Here is a 20,023-nt window from a genome sequence, read left to right as displayed (position 1 = left end):
AGGGAACCCTCTTACACTGCTGGTGGGAATGCAAACTAGTACAGCCACTATGGAGAACAGTGTGGCGATTCCTTAAAAAACTGGATATAGAACTGCCCTATGATCCAGCAATCCCACTGCTGGGCATACACACAGAGGAAACCAAAATTGAAAGAGACACGTGTACCCCAGTGTTCATCACAGCACTGTTTATAATAGCCAGGACATGGAAGCAACCTAGATGTCCATCAGCAGATGAATGGATAAGAAAGCAGTGGTACATATACACAATGGAGTATTACTCAGCCATTAAAAAGAATACATTTGAATCAGTTCTAATGAGGTGGATGAAACTGGAGCCTATTATACAGAGTGAAGTAAGCCAGAAAGAAAAACACCAATACAGTATACTAACACATATATATGGAATTTTGAAAGATGGTAATGATAACCCTGTATGCGAGACAGCAAAAGAGACACAGATGTATAGAAGAGTCTTTTGGACTCTGTGGGAGAGGCAGAGGGTGGAATGATTTGGGGGAATGGCATGGAAACACGTATAATATCATATAAGAAAAGAATTGCCAGTCCAGGTTCGATACAGGATCCTTGTGGCTGGTGCACTGGGATGACCCGGAGGGATGGTACAGGGAGGGAGGTGGGAGGGGGGTTCAGGATGGGGAACACGTGTACACCCATGGCGGATTCATGTTGATGTGTGGCAGAACCAATACAATATTGTAAAGTAATTAGCCTCCAATTAAAATAAATAAATTAAAAAAAAAAAAAAGAACCGAGCTGCATGGCAGGAGGTCAGGGGCAGGCGAATTAGCCAAGCGTCTGCTGCTCCCCACTGATCCCCATTGCTGGTTCAAGTTACTGCCTGAATCACCCCCTTCATTGCTCACATTTCAGTCTGAACCAATGCTCACCATATAGCCTGCCCCAAGCATCTCCCCCCACCCCCCACCACCAATGTCCATGGAAAAACTGTCTTCCACGAAACCGGTCCCTAATGCCAAAAAGGTTCAGGACCACCATCTTAAAGTATACATAATAGTCCATCTCTGAGAACCCTGCCTCACAGGCCTGAGCACTAAGCTAAAATATTTTTGTTTAAACTCACAGGAAACATCCTGACCAGGCCCATCTGTGAATGGCTTCAGGAAAGAAGAAATTAACACATTGGCCAGAAAATATCTGACAAATATTTTGCAACAACTTATCTCCTTTCTCACTTGACACCCTGGCCTCCCCTTCTTTGTTCCATAAAAGAAACTAGCATCCAAACCTGGGTAAGATGGCTCTTTGGGAAACTAGTCCACCATCTTCTCAGCCTGCAGCTTTCCAAATACAGTCAATATTCCTTGCCCCAACAATTCTACTTTCAATTTACTGGCCTGGCCTGCCCTGCTGCGAGCTGTTCGAGCTCAGGCTTGGTAACACCTGAAAACCCTGAAGTTCATCTGAGGGCCTCTGCCAGCCTGTGCATTGCCTGCACCTTTTCCACCCTCAGCAAACTCCCAACCTGCAGACAAATAAGGTGAGGAAACAACAGTAACCAGCCCAGGAAAGCTTCTTAGAAGCAGGTGAGGGAATTCTCATTTCTTACTGTTACTCCCTCTTTGCTGGTGAGGCCGTTGCGACTCACCTAAGGCTATGTGACCAGTAAGGGCAGAGTCAGTGGCTGAACTCCTCTTTTGATGGATTCTAACTCCAAAATGCTTTGAATAGTCAGCCAACTGACTTGACCTTGGACCTTTATGGCAGTGTTTGCACCTGGCCAACTGTCTCCTGGAGCAATGGAATACAAATAAAACTATGAAAATGACTGCATCTTGCGGTTGGAGTGAATCAAAAACAAGATACAAAAAGACTATAAACCCAACGGCCTTTTAGGAGGTGTCAGAAACAAAAGCAGGATACTGTGCATGAGCCCTGCCTGCAGCACCACCAAAGGGATGGGCACACCACCCTAGCCACGCTTCTAATTCAACTTGCGATCCGCCCCTCCCCTCCCATTTAAAGGACCAGCTCCCCTTCCCTCAGGGAGCAAGCAAGGACACCTGTTACTTGTTTTCACTCCCTTCTGCTGCAGCACAAGTCCGAGTCCGAGTAAACCTTTGCCTGCATTCCTCATCTGGCCTCTTATCACTTTCTGCTGATTAAAGTGTCCAAGAACCCACATCACTACACAGAGTGTCCTTAGTTTATATTTTATCCCAGCGCCAGCCTTGAGCAAAATGAGATCATCGCCCCCAGAGAACACTGATAGCGTTCTCACAGAGCTGGGGGAAATGCCAGACGACTCCCTACCCGCCAAGTCCACAGGACCCTGGAGTCATAAATGAACACATTGTTGGGAAATGTCTATGGCCTTGACAATGGACTGAATTGACACTGAGCAATGTGAATCTGTGTAAAAAATATCTCAAAACTAAGCAGGGAGGATACCTTTAAGCTGGTTTCCTCCACTTTTAAATGTGGCTTCATTACACTTCAAAAAATACTGGGTGGAAAACTGCCCTTACCAACCTCTGGGATAACCACAGAACGCTGCTCACACAGTACCAGCCGGGATGACCTGAGAAACAAGCACACAGTGCTTGGAACAGGACTTGACATAAAGTCAGAATCAAGGAATGTCGGCATCAGTGAATGTCGGCATCTAGGGATGACAGTTACTGATGGGATACTGGTTAACATGAGGCCTGTACACAGCAGATTTCCCTACCTTCCTACATCTTCCCCTACCTGGGAGGATTTGGGACTGTTTGCCAGAAAGGGGATAGAGTTTTAAACAAAAACAAAACACAAAAGACTTCTTAAATCTCACCTTGTTAGATCCCCTGCACCTTCTATCCTCTACAGTTCAGTTCAGTCGCTCAGTCGTGTCTGACTCTTGGTGACCCCATGAATCGCAGCACGCCAGGCCCCTCTGTCCATCACCAACACCCGGAGTTCACTCAGACTCACGTCCATTGAGTCAGTGATGCCATCCAGCAATCTCATCCTCTGTCATCCCCTTCTCCTCCTGCCCCCAATCCCTCCCAGCATCAGACTCTTTTCCAGTGACTCAACTCTTCGCATGAGGTGGCCAAAGTACTGGAGTTTCAGCTTCAGTATCATTCCTTCCAAAGAAATCCCAGGGCTGATCTCCTTCAGAATGGACTCGTTGGATCTCCTTGCAGTCCAAGGGACTCTCAAGAGTCTTCTCCAACACAACAGTTTAAAAGCATCAATTCTTCGGTGCTCGGCCTTCTTCACAGTCCAACTCTCACATCCATACATGACCTCAGGAAAAACCATAGCCTTGACTAGATGGACCTTTGTTGGCAAAGTAATGTCTGAGGCATCTATACCCACACTCCACTGGTTCATTCTCTCCGCCTGTAACTTGTGTGGCCATGGGCTAGCAGCCCTGCTCCAAGTGTGTGGAGGGGGGGTGGCCTGGCCCCCACGGGGCTAAGACCTTTCTGGAACCAGTCTTGTCTGCCCAGAGACAAGAAGACAAGGAGGCTTTTGTGGACTCTGACCCTCCCAGCCACTGAGCCCCTTCCAGCTTGGCAGTCCCTCTCCTCTGCTCCACCTCCAGAGAGATGGCCAGCTCCCACTAACCGTTTGCCTTGGCCCCTTGCCTTTGGGTGTGGGCCGGGGGAGCAAGCCCTGCCAGATGCCCCCTACCCCCTTTTAGCACCACAACAGGCCAGCCTGGGAGGCCACACACATCCTGCAGCATTGCCAATGGGTATCCTGGGAGCAAGTCTCCACATTTCTGCGTGACCTTAGGCCACCCCCTGACTTCTCCAAGCATCATACTCCAAGTGAGGGTTCAACTGTGAATCTTGGTGGTAACTGCCAGAGCGGAAGCATGAGAGGAAAGGATGACTTCGCACATTACAGCACTTTAACTACGCAGGCAGTTATGGGTCGTCTTTCCTTAACTTAAGAACTTGCCACTCTGAGCCTCCAAAGACCCAATTTGCCCTCTTCTACCTCCACCTCCCTCCAGATTTCCTCAGTACCTAGTTACTCACCTGGGGCCTGATGATGCTTCAGAGCATGAATTTTAGAATCTGGTCCACCTGCCTTCCAACCTGGGATCTGCAGTTTTCTGATCTAATCAAATATATCTTCTCTGAAAATATATGGTTTTCACTGGGTCAGTGATGCCATCCAACCATCTCATCCTCTGCCATCCCCTTCTCCTCTTGTCCTCAGTCTTTCCCAGCATCAGGGTCTTTCCCAATGAGTCGGCTTTTCACATCAGGTGGCCAAAGTACTGGAGCTTCATCTTCGGCATCAGTCCTTCCATTGAATATTCAGGGTGATTTCCTTTAGGATTGACTGGTTTGATCTCCTTGCTGATATGAATATATCAGATTAATAATCAGAATACATAAAGGAAAGAGGGAAAATAGAAAAAAAAAAAGTATTTGAATAGGCAAATAAAACTCAACTTCACTCATAAAAAATTGCATGTAAATAAAAATAACAAGGTCATTTTTTTCATCATCAAACTGTCAAAATATTAAAAGATAAATATCCAGTGTGCAAAAATGTATAGGGCTGCCAGTACTACAACTTCAGGTCTCCCCACTGCAGAAGTATTTTATGTAAACGGCGCCACCTGCAGCACAATTGCAATATAGACTGCAGTGTAACTGGGTGTGCCTTGGAGCCCGGCTCTCAGTGGCTGGCCCCTCCTTTGGGCTTAGTTAAGAATCTTTGACATATCCAGCAAGAGGCCAGCCTGGCTAGATTCAAGTCCAGTTCCCTCAGCTTGGTAAACTCTCCCAATTCCTTGTCTGCTGCTAAGCCACTTCAGTCGTGTCCGACTCTGTGCGACCCCAGAGACGGCAGCCCACCAGGCTCCCCCGTCACTGGGATTCTCCAGGCAAGAACACTGGAGTGGGTTGCCATTTCCTTCTCCAAAGCATGAAAGTGAAAAGTGAAAGTGAAGGCGCTCAGTCGTGTCCGACTCCTAGTGACCCCATGGACTGCAGCCTACCAGGCTCCTCCGTCCATGGGATTTGCCAGGCAAGAGTACTGGAGTGGGTTGCCATTGCATCTATGCGGTTCCTAATATAAATTCAGACAAAATGTGTATATATGGAACTGAATAATATATGGAAAGTGAAAGTCGCTCAGTCCTCTACAACTCTTTGCAATCCCATGGACTATACAGTCCATGGACTTCTCCAGGCCAGAATACTGGACAGGGTAGATGTTCCCTTCTCCAGGACATCTTCCCAACCCAGGGATAGAATCCAGGTCTCCCACATTGCACGCAGATTCTTTACCAGCTGAGCCATCAGGGAAGCCTACATTTGGGGATTTTTACTGTCATGCTTTTATTTTCATGTTCATCTCATCAACATTTAGAGATCATTCCATCTTAGTACACCTAAATCTGAGACAGGCTGGGACTTGGGACCCTTTGCTGCAGTGCTTGCTCCTGGACAAACTGTTTTCTCCAGCAACAAAATACAAAGAAACTATAGGGGACTAAAAGTAACTGTGTGGCTGTACAAACTAGAAACAAGAAGATACAAAAAGACCAAAAACCCAACTGCCACTTCTGAGGGGTCAGAAACAAAAGCAGGGTACTATTCATCACACCAAGAGGGTGTGCAGACCTCCTAAACACACCCCTCCAGCCCAGGCACGGATCCACCCCAACCCTGGAGTCACTTAGGGACCAGCTCACCCCCTCCCCCAGGGAGCAAGCAAGGGCACCCATACCTATTATTTGGCGTGCTTAGGTAAGAGATCCAATAAAGCCTTGCCTCATCTGGCATTTTATCAATTTCTTTTTTTAATTTATTTGGTTGCCATCATGTGGGATCTTCCATTGCGGCAAAGGGACTCTCAACTTGTGGCTCTAGGGCTTAGCAGCTGTGGCATATAGGCTTAGCTGTTCCTCAGTGTGTGGGATCTTAGTTCCCTGAACAGGGATCATACTCAGGCTCCCTTCATTGCAAGGTGGATTCTTAACCACTAGACCACCAGGGAAGTCCCCATCAATTTCTATTTAAGAACCCGGGTCAATAACAAATCCACTATATTCCTTTGGAAAGTATCTTTTAACAATACTGTTACTCCTTTAGAAGGACAAAATTTCTGTGGAATGCAGACCCTCCATTTCTGAGCCTCGATCTCAGAGCGACACTATCTGATGTCATCAGAGCTGATTACTCCGTGAAGTTAGGGATTCAGATCCTGTGCCACAGGCGTAGGTGGCACTTCTGGAAGCTGCAACTTGCTGGTCTGTGAAATGGGCTCATAACGGATCATTGGGCCTCCGGTTCCATCATCCTCTTCTGTGCTCGAGCCCAGGGGGAAGTGAGGGGGCTCAGAGCGCGGCCCCTTCCTGGGGAGACGCCCAGCCTGGCACATCGCCCCTCCGCTCGCGGGGTCTCTGGAGGGGGCGGGCTCGCTGGAGCCAGAAAGCCCGGAGCCGCCCAGGAATCTTGGCTGGAACTGCGAGCATTTCCTCCCAGGCGGGCCGGCGCGATCCCGGGGAGGGCGGGGAGGGCGGCCGTCGGCAGAAGCGGCGCTGCGCTCCGCCGGCCGGCAGGATGCGGCTCCTGCTCTGCGCGCTGGCCGGGCTCGCCCTGCTCCGCGCCCCGGGCGCCTTCGCCGGTGAGTGGGGCCCGGGAGCGGGGCGAGGGCTAGGGAGACCGCGGACCTCGAGGAAGGAGCAGAAGAGAGGGAGGGAGATGGGAACGGAGCCAGATGGAGAGAGATGGAGAAAGAGGGAGATAAAAGGAGGGAGAGAGAGCGATGGGGAGAGAAAAAAGAAAGACGAAACAGAAAAATGCAGAGGGACATAGAAAAAGGAAAGAATAAAGAGAGAAAGGGAGAGGCTGGGACAGAAAGATTTCGGAGGTAAACAGATGGGTGTGAACTGTGTATGAGGACAGAAAAAGGAGTTTAGTGGGAAAGAAACAGAGGAACTAAAATGGCAAGAGAAAGGGGAGAGAGGCAGAGAGGATATTGAGGAAAAGAGGAAGATCCGAGAGAAACAAAAAAAGGAGAGAGGGTGGAGAAACCCAATGCCCCAGGTGGGGAGGAGAGAGAGGAGGGGACCAGGATCAGGAGGTGAATGGTCAGGTCTGCAGGGTGGGGCGGGCCTGCGAAGCACCCAGGCCTCCTTTCCTGGGGAATTCACTGGGATGCTGAGCTCCAGCAGGCAGACAACCCCGGTCTGGTCCGGCCCAGCTATAGGGGCCAGGCAGGCGGCCCCTGGAGGTCTCGGCTTCACCTGCCTGGTAGTCTGAGGAGGTCCTGCAGTAGAGGAGAGGAGACCCGTTGTCAGCCTTTTGGAGAGCTTCCCAGAAGGCGGGAGCAGCCTTGGGTGGGTGGGGAGGAGGCCGCAGGAAGGCCTCTGGGTGCTCCAGGCTGGGTTCCTTGCAGTGCTTTATCCCCTCTAGCTCCCCTGACAGCAGCCTTAGAGCTGTCCCCTCACAGGTGAGGCTCGGACAGGAAGGCTGCAGAAGGACTAACTGTACTGTACGCACAGATGTTCCTTCCACCACCCCAAGACTCTGCACTTTATGTACCACTTTACAGTTGACATTTACCCAAGCTCTCTTGCCAACCTCAACCAGAGACAGCTGGTGCTCACAGCTGTACAGGTGAGGGGAAGGCTCAGTCTGCCCAGGCATGCAGGTCTCCTGCCCCCTCAGCCACACCCTTGCCCTCTGTCAGGCTGCTCCCCCATCCACCTGGAGCCAGAGGAAGTGCCCTGTGTTAGGATGGAAGCTCCCCTGGCAGGGAACTGGGAGCACCAGGGAAAGGGCTGAGGCCAGTCCTGCTCCTGGCAGCCCCCGGCTGAGTGGCCTTGGGTGAGTCATGCCACCTCTCTGGAGCTGTTTCCTCTTCTGTAAGTTGGGGAGAATGGTAGCCACCCAGAGAGCTGGAGGAAAGGGAAGTGCCCAGCGCAGAACACCTGTGAACACACATTGGCTTCTTCCCTCGCGCCCTCAGACAGCTCCACTGACCTCTCTGAGCCAGTTTCTCCACTGAGGTTGGCAAAGGAGGACCAATAACCCCTTCCTCACAGGCTGAGTGAGGAGTGGCTGAGACCACCCAGCATAGAGCCCGGCCCACAGTGCCATCCCCCTACCCCCTACATCCTGGCCCACCACCTGCCCCCTCTTTCCAGAGTCCCCACCTCCAGGAGCTGAGGGGACAAAGCTGAGTCTGTGCTCCCCCAGAGGGAGGAGCTGGCCACTGCCCACAGTGGCTGACCTTCTGTGGCCCCTTAGCTATGACTGGTATATAAGTTTTGTGTTAAAGCCATTTTAAACATTATTTTCTTCCTAATCATGCTCATTGCTTCAGATTAAGAAAAAAAGAAAGTATAAATGTATTTATGTAATTTCACATTGTGTTCAAACATTTTTTTATATAACCTTTCAGACTTCAGACAATTATACCATTTTTTTTTAAACTGTTGATTATCAAATCTTTTGGCTATACACACAGAATAGTGTAAGGAACCTCCATGGATTCCTGACAGATCTTAATTCATCTAATCCACCTTCTCTCTGCTCCCTCAGATTAAAGGAAACTCCAGGCACTGAGTATTTTCATCTATATGTATTACCTTATGTATTATTAAAGCATCAATAATCTTTTAATAACTAAAATACCACTGTCACTCCCTAAAAGTGGACAATAATTCCTTAATATCATCAGCTATCTAGTCAGGATTCAGTGGTGTCATGGTTTTATATTTGGTCTGTTTGATTCAAACAAGGTGGATACATTTGGGTTTTGGTTGATATGTCCATTAAGTTTCTTTTACTAAGTTTTAAGTTTCTTTAGAAGGTTCTTTTCTCTCTTTTTTCTTAAAATTTGGTAAAGAAACTGCGTTGCTAGTCGTATAGCTTTTCACATTTAAATTTTAGCTGATTGCATCTTCTATATGTCATTTAAATGTTCTCCTTTTCCCTGTATTGTCTATAAACTGGGAATTAGATCTAGAAGCATCGTCTAATTCCAATTAGACTTTTTTTGCAAGAATACTTTAAGATGGTTTATGTGGTTTATTGCTTTAATTTTAATTTCTTTGATTACTGCCAAGTTTGGTGGTTTTTTTTTCAATTTTTTTTTTCAAATGAATATTGGTCATTTCTAATTCTTGTGAATTGTCTTGGCCTTTTCAATTGTGGTATTAGGATTTTTCGTATTGCTCTATAAAGTCTTTTATGTGTTGAGTGAAATAGACAGTTCTGTGTTATTTGTAGAGAATTTTTTTTAAGTTAAGACTTCAGCTGAGTTCCTTTTCTGTTTTGCTGTCAGAGGGGTCTCAAGTCCTAGAGCGTAGTCCCATTAGCCATTCTCATCCATGCCTCGGCCTACAGGAATCCACCATCACTCCAGGTCCCTATGGACTGTCTTCCATTGGGATTCTGCTTTTTTGCTTTGGGTGAAAGAAGATGCTCGAGCTATGGTGAGACATCTTCCCAGGTGGCATTAGTGGTAAAGAACCTGCCTGCCAATGCAGCAGACTCAAGAGACTGGGGTTCAGTCCCTGGATCAGGAAGATCCCCTGGAGGAGGGCATGGCAACCCACTCCAGTATTCTTGCCTGGAGAATCCCATGGACAGAGAAGACTGAGAGAAGACTGGCAGGCTACAGTCCAGGGGGTCGCAAAAGTCGGACACAACTGAAGTGACTTAGCACGTAGCATGCGTGGTAAGGATCACTGCATTTCTTCTTACAAAAATGGATGACAGGGAGTGAGCCTCTCAAAGACAATTTGATCCAATGTACACATTTGGGCTCTTGTTGGGCCTCAGGACAGGTGCACAGGTGTCGTGGGTACAGGTCCCTTTTGCCCCATGCTTGTCCAGCCCCTCATTTTACAGAGGAGGCAGCTGAGATCCCAAGATGGGAGGCCCTTAACTCATCACAGAACTCCCAAAGCATAGCATAGTGTCAAGCAGGTAGGATTCAAATCCTGTCCCCATCACCTACTAGCCGTGTAGTCTTGGGCATGACCCAACCTCTTTGATCTTTGGTTTTCTAACCTATAAAAAAGTGATGTAAGAGTACTGAGCTTATAGATAGAATTAAATGAGATAATAATGCAGGTAAGCACTGAACAAAAAGTTTGGCATGTAATGTGATCATAAATTGATAGTGGATTCAAATATAGAGTATGGCTGTACCCATTCTAAAGGTGGAGAAACCAAGGATCCAGCAAGTGGGACTGGCTTATAACAGAGCCCAGAAAATCCGGTCAGCCTTGAAGCCTCGGTGTGCTTGTTGGCAAAGCCCCTCCCAAGCACCCCTTGGACCTCTGTACAGTGTAGTCCCACAGCAGATGCCTCCCCACCTTGAGGAGACCTAGCCAGGGTTACCTAGTGAAGAACACTGGCTCCATGTGGAGAGAGAAGACCACAGGGGCTTACACTGACCTGCTCAGTCTCCAACCCACCTGGTGAATGCCTTACCTGGCATTTGCACATCATCCGGCAGTTCTCAGATACCTTCAAATGTGGAATCCCCTTGAATCAGCACAGCAGTCCTGCCAAGTAAACGGGGCAGGGAGGATCCCTTGCAGAAGAAGCTGAGTGAGAGGCAAAGAGCACAGTCAGCCAGCAGTGGAGGTGGGACCACTCCTCTGACTCCCAACCTCATGTTCTGTTCACAGCATGTGGAGAGAAGTTTATCCTGGATGGCTTCCTAGGCCTTGGTGTGGTGGGGGTTTAGGAATGTTCTAGTACTTTATAACCCAGTGGATTAAAAAACGTAGGATTCTGAGGTAGAAGGAATCTGGTTTCCTGTACGGCCTTGGGGGGAGCAAAGCTGCCTGCCAGCCCGGAGCATCAGCCAGTCCACCTCTGAACTGATTAAGTGAGAAAGAAAGAAACACGTGTATGACTGGGGGGTGAGGGAGGGCTCTTTGTTACAGCAGCTCAGCTTGTATCCTCACTTTAACCACCTGCTGACTGCATTGGTAAGCTCTCAGAGTCACCGGCAAGGCTCAAATCCACCTCTGGAAAATGACCAGAGAACAAGGGAGAAAACATATGGCTCCCAAAATACAAGTTTCCCAGTATCTGAGCTCCCTCTGAGGGGGCTTAAGCAGCCTTCTCCTGTTTCAGCCAGAGCAGGTCCACAGATTAGAGTTCTTCATATAATTGTTTGAAAATAACATTCTTCTGCTTAAAAACAACAACAACAACACTGGTTTGGAATGAAGCAGAAATTTTAATACAAATATTGAATGTGGTCAAATTTATTAGATACTATATTGAATGTGGTCACATAGAATTAAGCCCCAGGCTACAAGTGTAGCTGGTTAGAGCAGCACTTTTCAGGATCAGAAATCATTGAGTTGTGCAGTTTCTTAGTGAGTGTTCAGGTCTAAAGGAAAAAAAGTTCTATGTCTGTCATTGGGAGGGGGCCGTACTCCCGCCTCAGAGGCTGGGGGTCCAGTGGCCACGCCCCTTTAACCGGAGCGTCTACCCCTCGCCTGCGCTGGGCCTCTGGCCCCACCCCACCCGCCACCGGCAGCCTGCTCTCACGATGTTCCACCCGAGGCGCAGTCCAGGGTGCACACAGGCCCTGAGCAGGCGCCAGGCCAAGGAAAACAACCTTGCATCCAAGAAGGTCCATTCCCCAACTGGCCAGGCAGGGGACGGGGGAAGCAGAGAAAGGGAACACTGGGAACCGCAGCCTTGGCCCTCCGTGGTCAGGCGGGATAATCTGCCACCTCCCCCACTCTTCTTCCTCTGGTTTGAGTTTCCCTGGAGCCCCGTGAGGCCGGCAGGCATTATCATGAGCTCCATACTGGCAAGACAGTGCGAAGGGAGTCCTTGCCTAACTCTTGCCTTCCTGGAGTTTCTGGGCAGACAAGCAACTTGTCCTTAGACTCATCGCGGTTCTGTCCTGGTAGCTCATTTGAGGTCTGAGAAACGAACCTTGGGTGCGCTGCATCTGTTCGGGAGCGCCTCGCCCTCCCCACTGCCCCAAAAGCCTTGTTCTGAGGAGGCAGCAGAGGCTCAGGGAGCAGGAAGTTCCCACTGGCCGCACCAGTGCGCGGCTGAGAACAGAGGCTTGCAGTGTGCTTTCTGCTTTCAGGCTTTGAGGTCAGCGCCCTGAGAAACCCCGTGGGGGAAGGGCGCGGCGGGGCAGGGTGGCCGGGCTCTTCCCAGCCACCCCACCCCCCACCCCCAAACCCCTACCCGCCCTCTCAGCAGAGCTCCCCGGGAGGCCTGGATGAGCTCACAGACAGTTGTGCCGCAGCCCAGGGCGCAGTTGTGTCCAGATGCGACGGATTACTGCCGTGTGATGTGGAGAGCAGCCTCAGCCCAGCCTCTTCCCTGGAGGGGTCTAGGAGCCAAGTCAGGCCTCATCACAGACACGCAGAGAACAGGGTGTTTTAGGCTGAGCAAGGGGAGCAGATTCATGTTGCTTGTGACTTAGAGGGCTGATAGAGCCCCGCTTGGCCGGCAGGGTCACCCTGCTTCCTCTTCCACTTCCTTCCAAGTGCTTGGGGGAGGGGGAGGAGAGTATAGGGTCTGGGAGAGGGCAGGTGGGGTTCAAGGGAAAGGCTTGGCCAAAGGCTCCTCTGGGCGGAGCCTGCAGAATGTGTGTGGGCACAGACCTAGACCAGGACAGCCCTCTGTGTGGCTGAGAACAGCTCTGCTTGCCCCCTCCAAGTCCTTTATCTCTAGCTGAGCACCCCAGGTTTCTTAGCTGAGACATATGAGTCAACATCTGGAGTTCCTTCACAGTGGCCCCTTTAGACCTGCCTCTGCCTGTCCAAAGCCTTCTCTCAGTGAATGACCCAGAATGGAGCACAGCCCTCCAGGTGGGTTCTCTCAGAACACCCCCCAACACCCATCCAGAACATTTTGTATCAATGCACAAAGCCCACAGGGACTCATACTTTTTGCTGACAACCTCATTGGACAACTGCCTTATATTGTGGAAAGTTTCAAACCATGCATACAAACGTAGAATAGCAGAGTGAACCCTCCAACCCCCATCCCATGACGCCATCACTCAATTTCAACAACTACCAGTCTTGGTCAACCTTGACCAATGTCCAATACTCCCGCCCATGCCTCGTCCCACTCCCAGGCCTGGATTATTTTGAAGTAAAGCCAAGACATAATAGCATTGTATCTATAAATATTTCAGGATAGATCTCTAAAAGGCTCCTTTAAAAAAAATAACCAAAGTGCCACTATTACATCCCCTCCCGCCCCAAAGTCAACAAGAAGACCAGTGTTTTTTGAAGTGGTTTTTCTAAGTTCAATGGATGGATGTAATAAAAAGCAGAAAGTAAAAACCAAAATTGTTCTCCGCTAAAGACGCTCAGAGTGAAAGGAAGTTTTGTCCCTGTGCTTGGCTCTCACCCCTGTGTGGAAGACCTGGGGTCCAGATAGAGTTGGGACCAGAGACTCTTAGGGCATGGGGACTCTGGCAGAGCTCCAGAAAACCAGCTGGCTGACCAGCTAGTGGGGCCAGGAGGAGGCCAGGGTGCTTGGGGTTCAGTCATTTGCCAACTGTGTGATCTTGGACAAGTCACCCAGCCTTCAGAGTTACACATTCATCACCAGCAAAATGGCTTATCATCTCCATCCTTACTTCAAGGCCTGCCAACCTTCTAGGCAACTTTATATGTCCCCTCGGGCAACCCAGTCAACACTGGAGTTTTAGAGTTACAAGAGTTTTGCATTTACAAAGATCAAGTCCAATAACTCTTACCCCCACTCTGCTTCAGATGCCCACAGCCTTAGTATTGTCACTGTGAAGCTGCTCCACCTCTCAAAGCTAAAAATTGCAGTATCTCTTAAAAAATGCAGTAAATTCTGTTACCCCCATCATTGCATCGAGACCTCCAGTGCCTTCAGCCCCTCCATTTCTCCCAATTATCAGTCCTCTGATTGGCCTTTTCCCCTTCCTTATTCAGCCTAGACTCCAGAACTCAGCCACTTAAGCCCTGGATGGTTGAGTCCTCAGCTCCTTTCTCTTCTGTTGCCCTTCACCACACTCATCCCCTGGACTCCCAGGTTTCAGCTTGTCCACCCATCTGTCTTTGCTGCTAACACCCACCTGCTGAGCTGCCGGGGTGGGGCTTCCTTGGCGCTGTCACTCCCTACCATCCTCCTAACTGCCTCCGTCATTCTCACCCCCTCTCTTTATTCAGGCTTCTTACCCAGGGGTGCTGATACACTGGCTCTTGGGAAACAACGCATGTGTCAGTGTCCATGGTGAAAGTACTCTTGCCATGGCTCCCATTTTAGTGGCTGTGTGTATCAGCCTGCTCATAGAATTCCCAATAACTTCACAACGAACTCTCCTCTTTGCTAACCCTGCATGAGTTTTCAGCAGATGATTCCCCTCTTCACCGAGTGAAGAGCGGTTATTAGGTGGGACTCGCTCAACTTCTTGACCCTTTTAAGTAGAACTTTTTACCCATTTCTGCCGCATGTCCTCTCTCTTCCTTCCACGTGTGACCCCCCACCCCCACCCCACCACCATTTCTGGATTCTGTGGCCTCGTATCTCTTCAGGACATGCATTCTTTCAGTCCTCCTGGGTTCTTCCTGTCCTCAGGCTAAAAGCATGGTTTAGTTTCTTCAATGCTTAAAAACCTGGAAATAACAATAAACACTTCTTTAGACCTTGTGATCTGATCTCCATTCACAGCCAAGCTTGGTGGTAATGTTTTCTAGGATCTCTGTTTCCTTCTCTTGGCCTTTCCTTCCCTTCTCATCCCACTGCAACGACTCTGGTCTGCTGGCACCTCTTTACTCCAAGCGCTGGGATGGCATTCAGCATCAACTTCTCTGTTGCTCTGTGTTTCAGACTTTATCTTGCTAGGCCCCAGTGCCTCTTTAGGCCATGCGGTTTCATCCTCTTTAAAGTGCTTGGCTTCTCTTTGTTTCTGGAGCAGTGTCCCCCTTCCTGAGTGTCCATGTTTTCCAAGGACCCAGCCAACTTGGATGCCCTGAAAACATCTCAGAGCCACCAACCCCGCAACTTGAGCTCAAAACCGGGCTCTAAGACTTCTGGTGTGAAGGTTGCTGGTGCCAGGAAGAATCAAGGAGGAGCCAATGGTGGGGAGGAAAATGATGTTGAACAGGTTGAGCCTCAGAGCTTCCACTTACTAGGTGTGTGACGCTGGATGTATCCCTTCACCCCTCTCAATTTCCTTATGTGTAAACTGTGGATAGTCATTGGTTGTAGAGGTTGGCTGAGTTTATGCATTTGTTGAGCACACCATGTGGCACATAATGCTATTTCTAAAGTATCTCCACACATACTCTTCCTCTTTTCCTACAGCTGTCTCCTTTCACCAGCTCTTACACCGGTTACTATGATACTTCCTGCCTTTAAAGATGAATCTCTCCAGTTCATTCTCTGTATTTTAAAAATTCATATACGACTACATGACTCTCCTGTTAAAATAACCCCCCAAACAAACATCATGATTGATTAGGACCCCAGCTTTGTTTCCATCATCCACCTCTCTAGTCTCATCCCCCAGCCACCTGGTACTTTCCAGCCACTCCAGACACCCTAGGTTTTCTGCACTGAGCCATGCTACCTCATGTCTATCTTTGCGCATTCATTCTTTCTGGCTAAAACATTCCTTCCCTTCCTTTTCTTACCCAGTTCAGGCCGCACCTCCTTGAGGATGCCCGCTTGGGTCTGTAGGTGACCATGGCCCTAGAGATGAATGAGTAGGGTAGCCCTACATTCACATCCTGGCCCTCTCTGCTTCTCTTTGGACTGTTTCCTGGACTCACCTCCTTTGAGCCAGGTACTTTGTAAGAGACTCTAATGTTACAGGGAAACCAAGGGCCCCACAGTGACAAGACTTGTTTTCCCACAGCTGATGAACCCTTCATCCCCTCCCGAGGAGACTCGGCTCAGAGCACAGGGTGTGACACATACATGGCTGTCCACAGTCGGCTGGATGTCATAGAGGAGGTAATGAGGGTGACCTGGGAAGACATGCAGCTTCAGGACCATCTGCCAGGCTGGTGGTGGCTTTGGAGGGCTCAAGCCAATCTGGTTTTTGAAAATTGGGGCGATCTAGGCCAGTCCTGCTCCCTGGCCACCATGTTAAACATCTCCATGCCCTACCTGTACTGTTAGGCTGCCAGCCCCCAACAGACCCTGCCTCCCCTGGGAACTTGCTTGCCCCCAGCGGGGGATCTCTGCATATTCACCAGATGAGAAGCTGGAAATTCAGTCGCTGTGTTTTGTTATACAGCTACTGCTTGTAACTCGAGGTCCATAAACTTGTGTGCACTTTATTTCACAAACCTTTAGCTAAAGTTTAGCGCTCTCATTCACTATAGACAAAGAACAATTGTACCTTGACTTTGTCATCAACAGAAATCAGATAATTTCATATCATTATAGTCACTGTGAATATCTCAACTTATATCTCAATTTATTCTAATCAGTGTGTTAAAAATTCAGTAGTTGTTAGGTCTGCTGTTACTTAAGGTAATACGTTTTATATCAAAATGTAAATACTTTAATATTTTAATGCAGTGTATGTCCTTGGACGGAGAAGGCAATGGCATCCCACTCCAGTACCCTTGCCTGGAAAATCCCATGGACGGAGGAGCCTGGTGCGCTGCAGTCCATGGGGTCACGAAGAGTCAGACACGACTTAGCAACTTCACTTTCACTTTTCACTTTCATGCACTGGAGAAGGCAATGGCAACCCACTCCAGTGTGCTTGCCTGGAGAATCCCAGGGACGGGGGAGCCTGGTGGGCTGCCGTCTATGGGGTCGCACAGAGTCAGACACGACTGAAGCGACTTAGCAGCAGCAGTAGCAGCATGTCCTTGGAAATCCTATATATTTTCTCAATGAAAGCATTCTTCTGATGGGAGTCTATAGGTTTTACCAGAGTACTAAAGGGGTTCATTTACAAAAAAAGAACCCTGAATAAAGAAAATTTCAAAATGCCAAAACGGTCATTTGGCAGAGTCGCCACCAGGGGGCGGGGCAACAAAAGAAATGTGAGCTCCCAGGGGTGTCATCTTGAAAAGGGAAAAGGTATCCGAGTCCATCCACGCCCCAAACCAGTGATTAAGCGAAACCCCTGAGCGCGAGAGCCAGAAGTGGCCTTGAGTGAGCCCTTCGAATCTTGTCATCTGGGAGCTGAGAGGCAGGTGGGGGCAGTGCGTGAACCAGGAGGACCCAGGTCCCCTGGCACCTAGTTCTCTTCCCGCTGCACCCTACTTGCTGCCACGGGCTCCGGAGGATGTGGCTGATGAAGCAAGACTGACCCCACTCTTGTCTTCACTCCCCTACTGTCCTCCGCCTTCTCTCCTCACTCTAGACAGTGGAGAAGACGGTGGAGCACCTGGAGGCAGAAGTCAAAGGCCTGCTGGGTCAGCTGGAGGAGCTGGCCTGGAACTTGCCCCCGGGGCCCTTCAGCCCGATCCCCGACCTCCTGGGAGATGGAGATGGTGAGCAGCGATGACAGCCTCTGGGATTGGGCAGCAGGGTGGGGACGACTACGCCACTTCGTGTAACCTGGACAAGCCAGGGAGTCCCCAGCTTCTCCTTGGGACAGAATTGGGAGGAATCTCCCCTACCCGCCCCAACAGAGTGGTCTGCCCACACCCCGGGGTTGCTGTAACCCAGCATCAGGAAAGGGCACCTGGCAGAGTTCCACTCTCAGCACCACCCTAACTCGGAGCAGCTGCCTCCTCCTTGAGCTCTGTGTTCCTGGCACAGGAGTCCCTGGGGGACTGGCAGGGGAGGGCAGGCAGCAGTCAGTACCCGTTCACTCACCCCCCAGGTTGCCCCCTCTCTTTCAGATCGCTTTTGAGCACCAGAGCTGGAGCCGCCCAGCAGCTGGCAGTGACACAATAGCCCTCCTCCGAGAACAGAACAGGCATTCCGGCCTAGCTTCCTCAGCTTTGTGCAAAATAAAACCTACTCCTTTGGTCCTCTCTGTATCTGCTGACAGTGACCTCTGCAGCCACAGCCCCTTCTCCATCTGTCCCCATGCCCTGAGGCTCGCACCCCTGCAGACTCAGACCTAGGAGCACCAGTCCATCTGCACGCTTCCACTCTTCTTATTTGCAGGGATGGACAGGGCAGGGGTGGGTTCAAGAGGTGAGGCACCCGAGGCCCAGAATTTTAAGGCAGCACAGTGGAAGGGCCCTCTGAGTAGCCTTGTTACTCAGTATGTGGCCATGGGTGAACCAAAAAGGAGTCACCTGGGACCTTATCAAGAATGCTGAATTTCAGGCCCTACCCAGAATCTACATTTTAATGAGATTGCCCCCGCGATGTGTGTGCACATTAAATTTTTTTTACCTTTTTGACTGAGGTAAAATTCACATAAAATTCTAAACTTTAACCATTTAAAATGGTACAGATTCAGTGGATTCACAGTGTTGTGCAATCACCACCACCTAATTCTAGAAATTTTCATCACCCCCTGTACTATTATTAAGCAGTCATTTTTCCATCCCCTCTCTCACCCTCCCTTGGAAATCACTAATGTTTTGTGTCTGACATTTTTTCACTTACCATGTTTTCAAGGTTCATCCATGTTGTATCAATACTTCATTTTTGTTTACAGCTGAATAATATTCCATTATGTAGTTATATCACATTTTATTCATCCATTCATCAAATCTGTGGACGTGGGTTGTCTGCGCTTTGGGGGTATTCTGAATAACACTATGAACATTCATTCATGCATAAGTTTGGGTGGGTATGTGTTCTCATTTCTTTTGGATGGAATTGTTGAGTCAAATAGTAACTCTTTGTTTTTGAAGATTCACCATTTTTGCATAGCAACTGTACCACTTTATGTTCCTACCAGCAATATATAAGATTTTCAATTTTTTCCTTATCCTCCCCAACACATCTCACTGATGACAGCCATCACACTAGATGTGAAGTGGTATCTCATGGCTTTAAGTTGCATTTACCTAATGATTAGTACTCTTGCCTGGAAAATCCCATGGATGGAGGAGCCTGGTAGGCTGCAGTCCATGGGGTTGCTAAGAGTCGGACACGACTGAGCGACTTCCCTTTCACGTTTCACTTCCACGCATTGGAGAAGGAAATGGCAACCCACTCCAGTGTGCTTGCCTGGAGAATCCCAGGGACGGGGGAGCCTGGTGGGCTGCCGTCTATGGGGTCGCACAGAGTCAGACACGACTGAAGCGACTTAGCAGCAGCAGCAGCAGTGATGCTAAACATCTTTTCATGTTTGTGAGTCACTTTTGTTATCTTTTTTGGAGAAAGTCTATTCAAATCCTTTGCCCATTTAAAAAACTAGGTTGTTTTTCTGCTGTTGAGTTCTAAGAGTTCTTTATGTTAAGGTGGATACTAACCTTTTATCAGAAATATGATTTGCAAGTGTTTTCTCCCATTCTGTGGGTTGTCTTATTTTGATAGTGTCCTTTGATATCCAAATTTGTTTTGATGAAATTCAATTTATCTATTTTTTGCTTGTTCTTTTGGTATCAATCTTAAGAATCCATTGACATATCCAAAGTTATGAATTATTTATTCCTGTCTTCTAAGATTTTTATAGCTTTAGTTCTTACATTGTTTTGTTTAAAGCTATTTCAGGTCAATGTTTATATGTGGTGTGAGGTGAAGATTCAACTTCATTAGTTGGTTTGTGGTTAGTTGTTGAAGAAAATATTCTTTCCCCACTGAATGGCCCTGGCACCCTTGTCAAAAATCACTAGTATAAGGTTTACAGCTCAATTCTAGCCCATGTTTCTATATACCTTCTTTATGCCAGTATCACACTGAATTACTACAGCTTTGTGGCAAGTTTTGACATTAAGAACTATGAGTTCTCTTTGTTCAAGACTCTTTTGGCTTTTTAAGGAATTCCATGCAATTCCTTATGGATTTTAGGATCAGCCAGTCCACATGGACAAAAGGCAGTTGAAGTTTTGATACATATTGAACTTATAGATCAATTTTTAGAGTATTGCTGTCTCCACAGTACTGTCTTCTAATCCATGAGCACAGGAATTTTGTGTGTGTGTCTTACACCACCT

General features: G+C 48.6%; 1 protein-coding gene across 1 annotated transcript; it reads left to right on the top strand.

Annotated features, from left to right (window-relative positions):
- The first annotated feature begins 6,302 nt into the window (after positions 1-6,302).
- PLAC9 (placenta associated 9) lies at positions 6,303-17,944 on the top strand. The gene is made up of 4 exons (XM_061405467.1): positions 6,303-6,624; positions 15,850-15,947; positions 17,320-17,449; positions 17,804-17,944. Exons 1-4 carry the CDS (start codon positions 6,561-6,563, stop codon positions 17,812-17,814), a joined length of 303 nt encoding a protein of 100 aa, XP_061261451.1. The 5' UTR covers positions 6,303-6,560; the 3' UTR covers positions 17,815-17,944.
- Positions 17,945-20,023: the final 2,079 nt, after the last annotated feature.

This window comes from Bos javanicus, chromosome 28 (assembly GCF_032452875.1).
Source record: "Bos javanicus breed banteng chromosome 28, ARS-OSU_banteng_1.0, whole genome shotgun sequence".
In the NCBI taxonomy this organism is placed as follows: Eukaryota; Metazoa; Chordata; class Mammalia; order Artiodactyla; family Bovidae; genus Bos; species Bos javanicus.
Note: the sequence above shows the minus strand (reverse complement) of the source record. Positions and strands in the feature narration are given on the sequence as shown.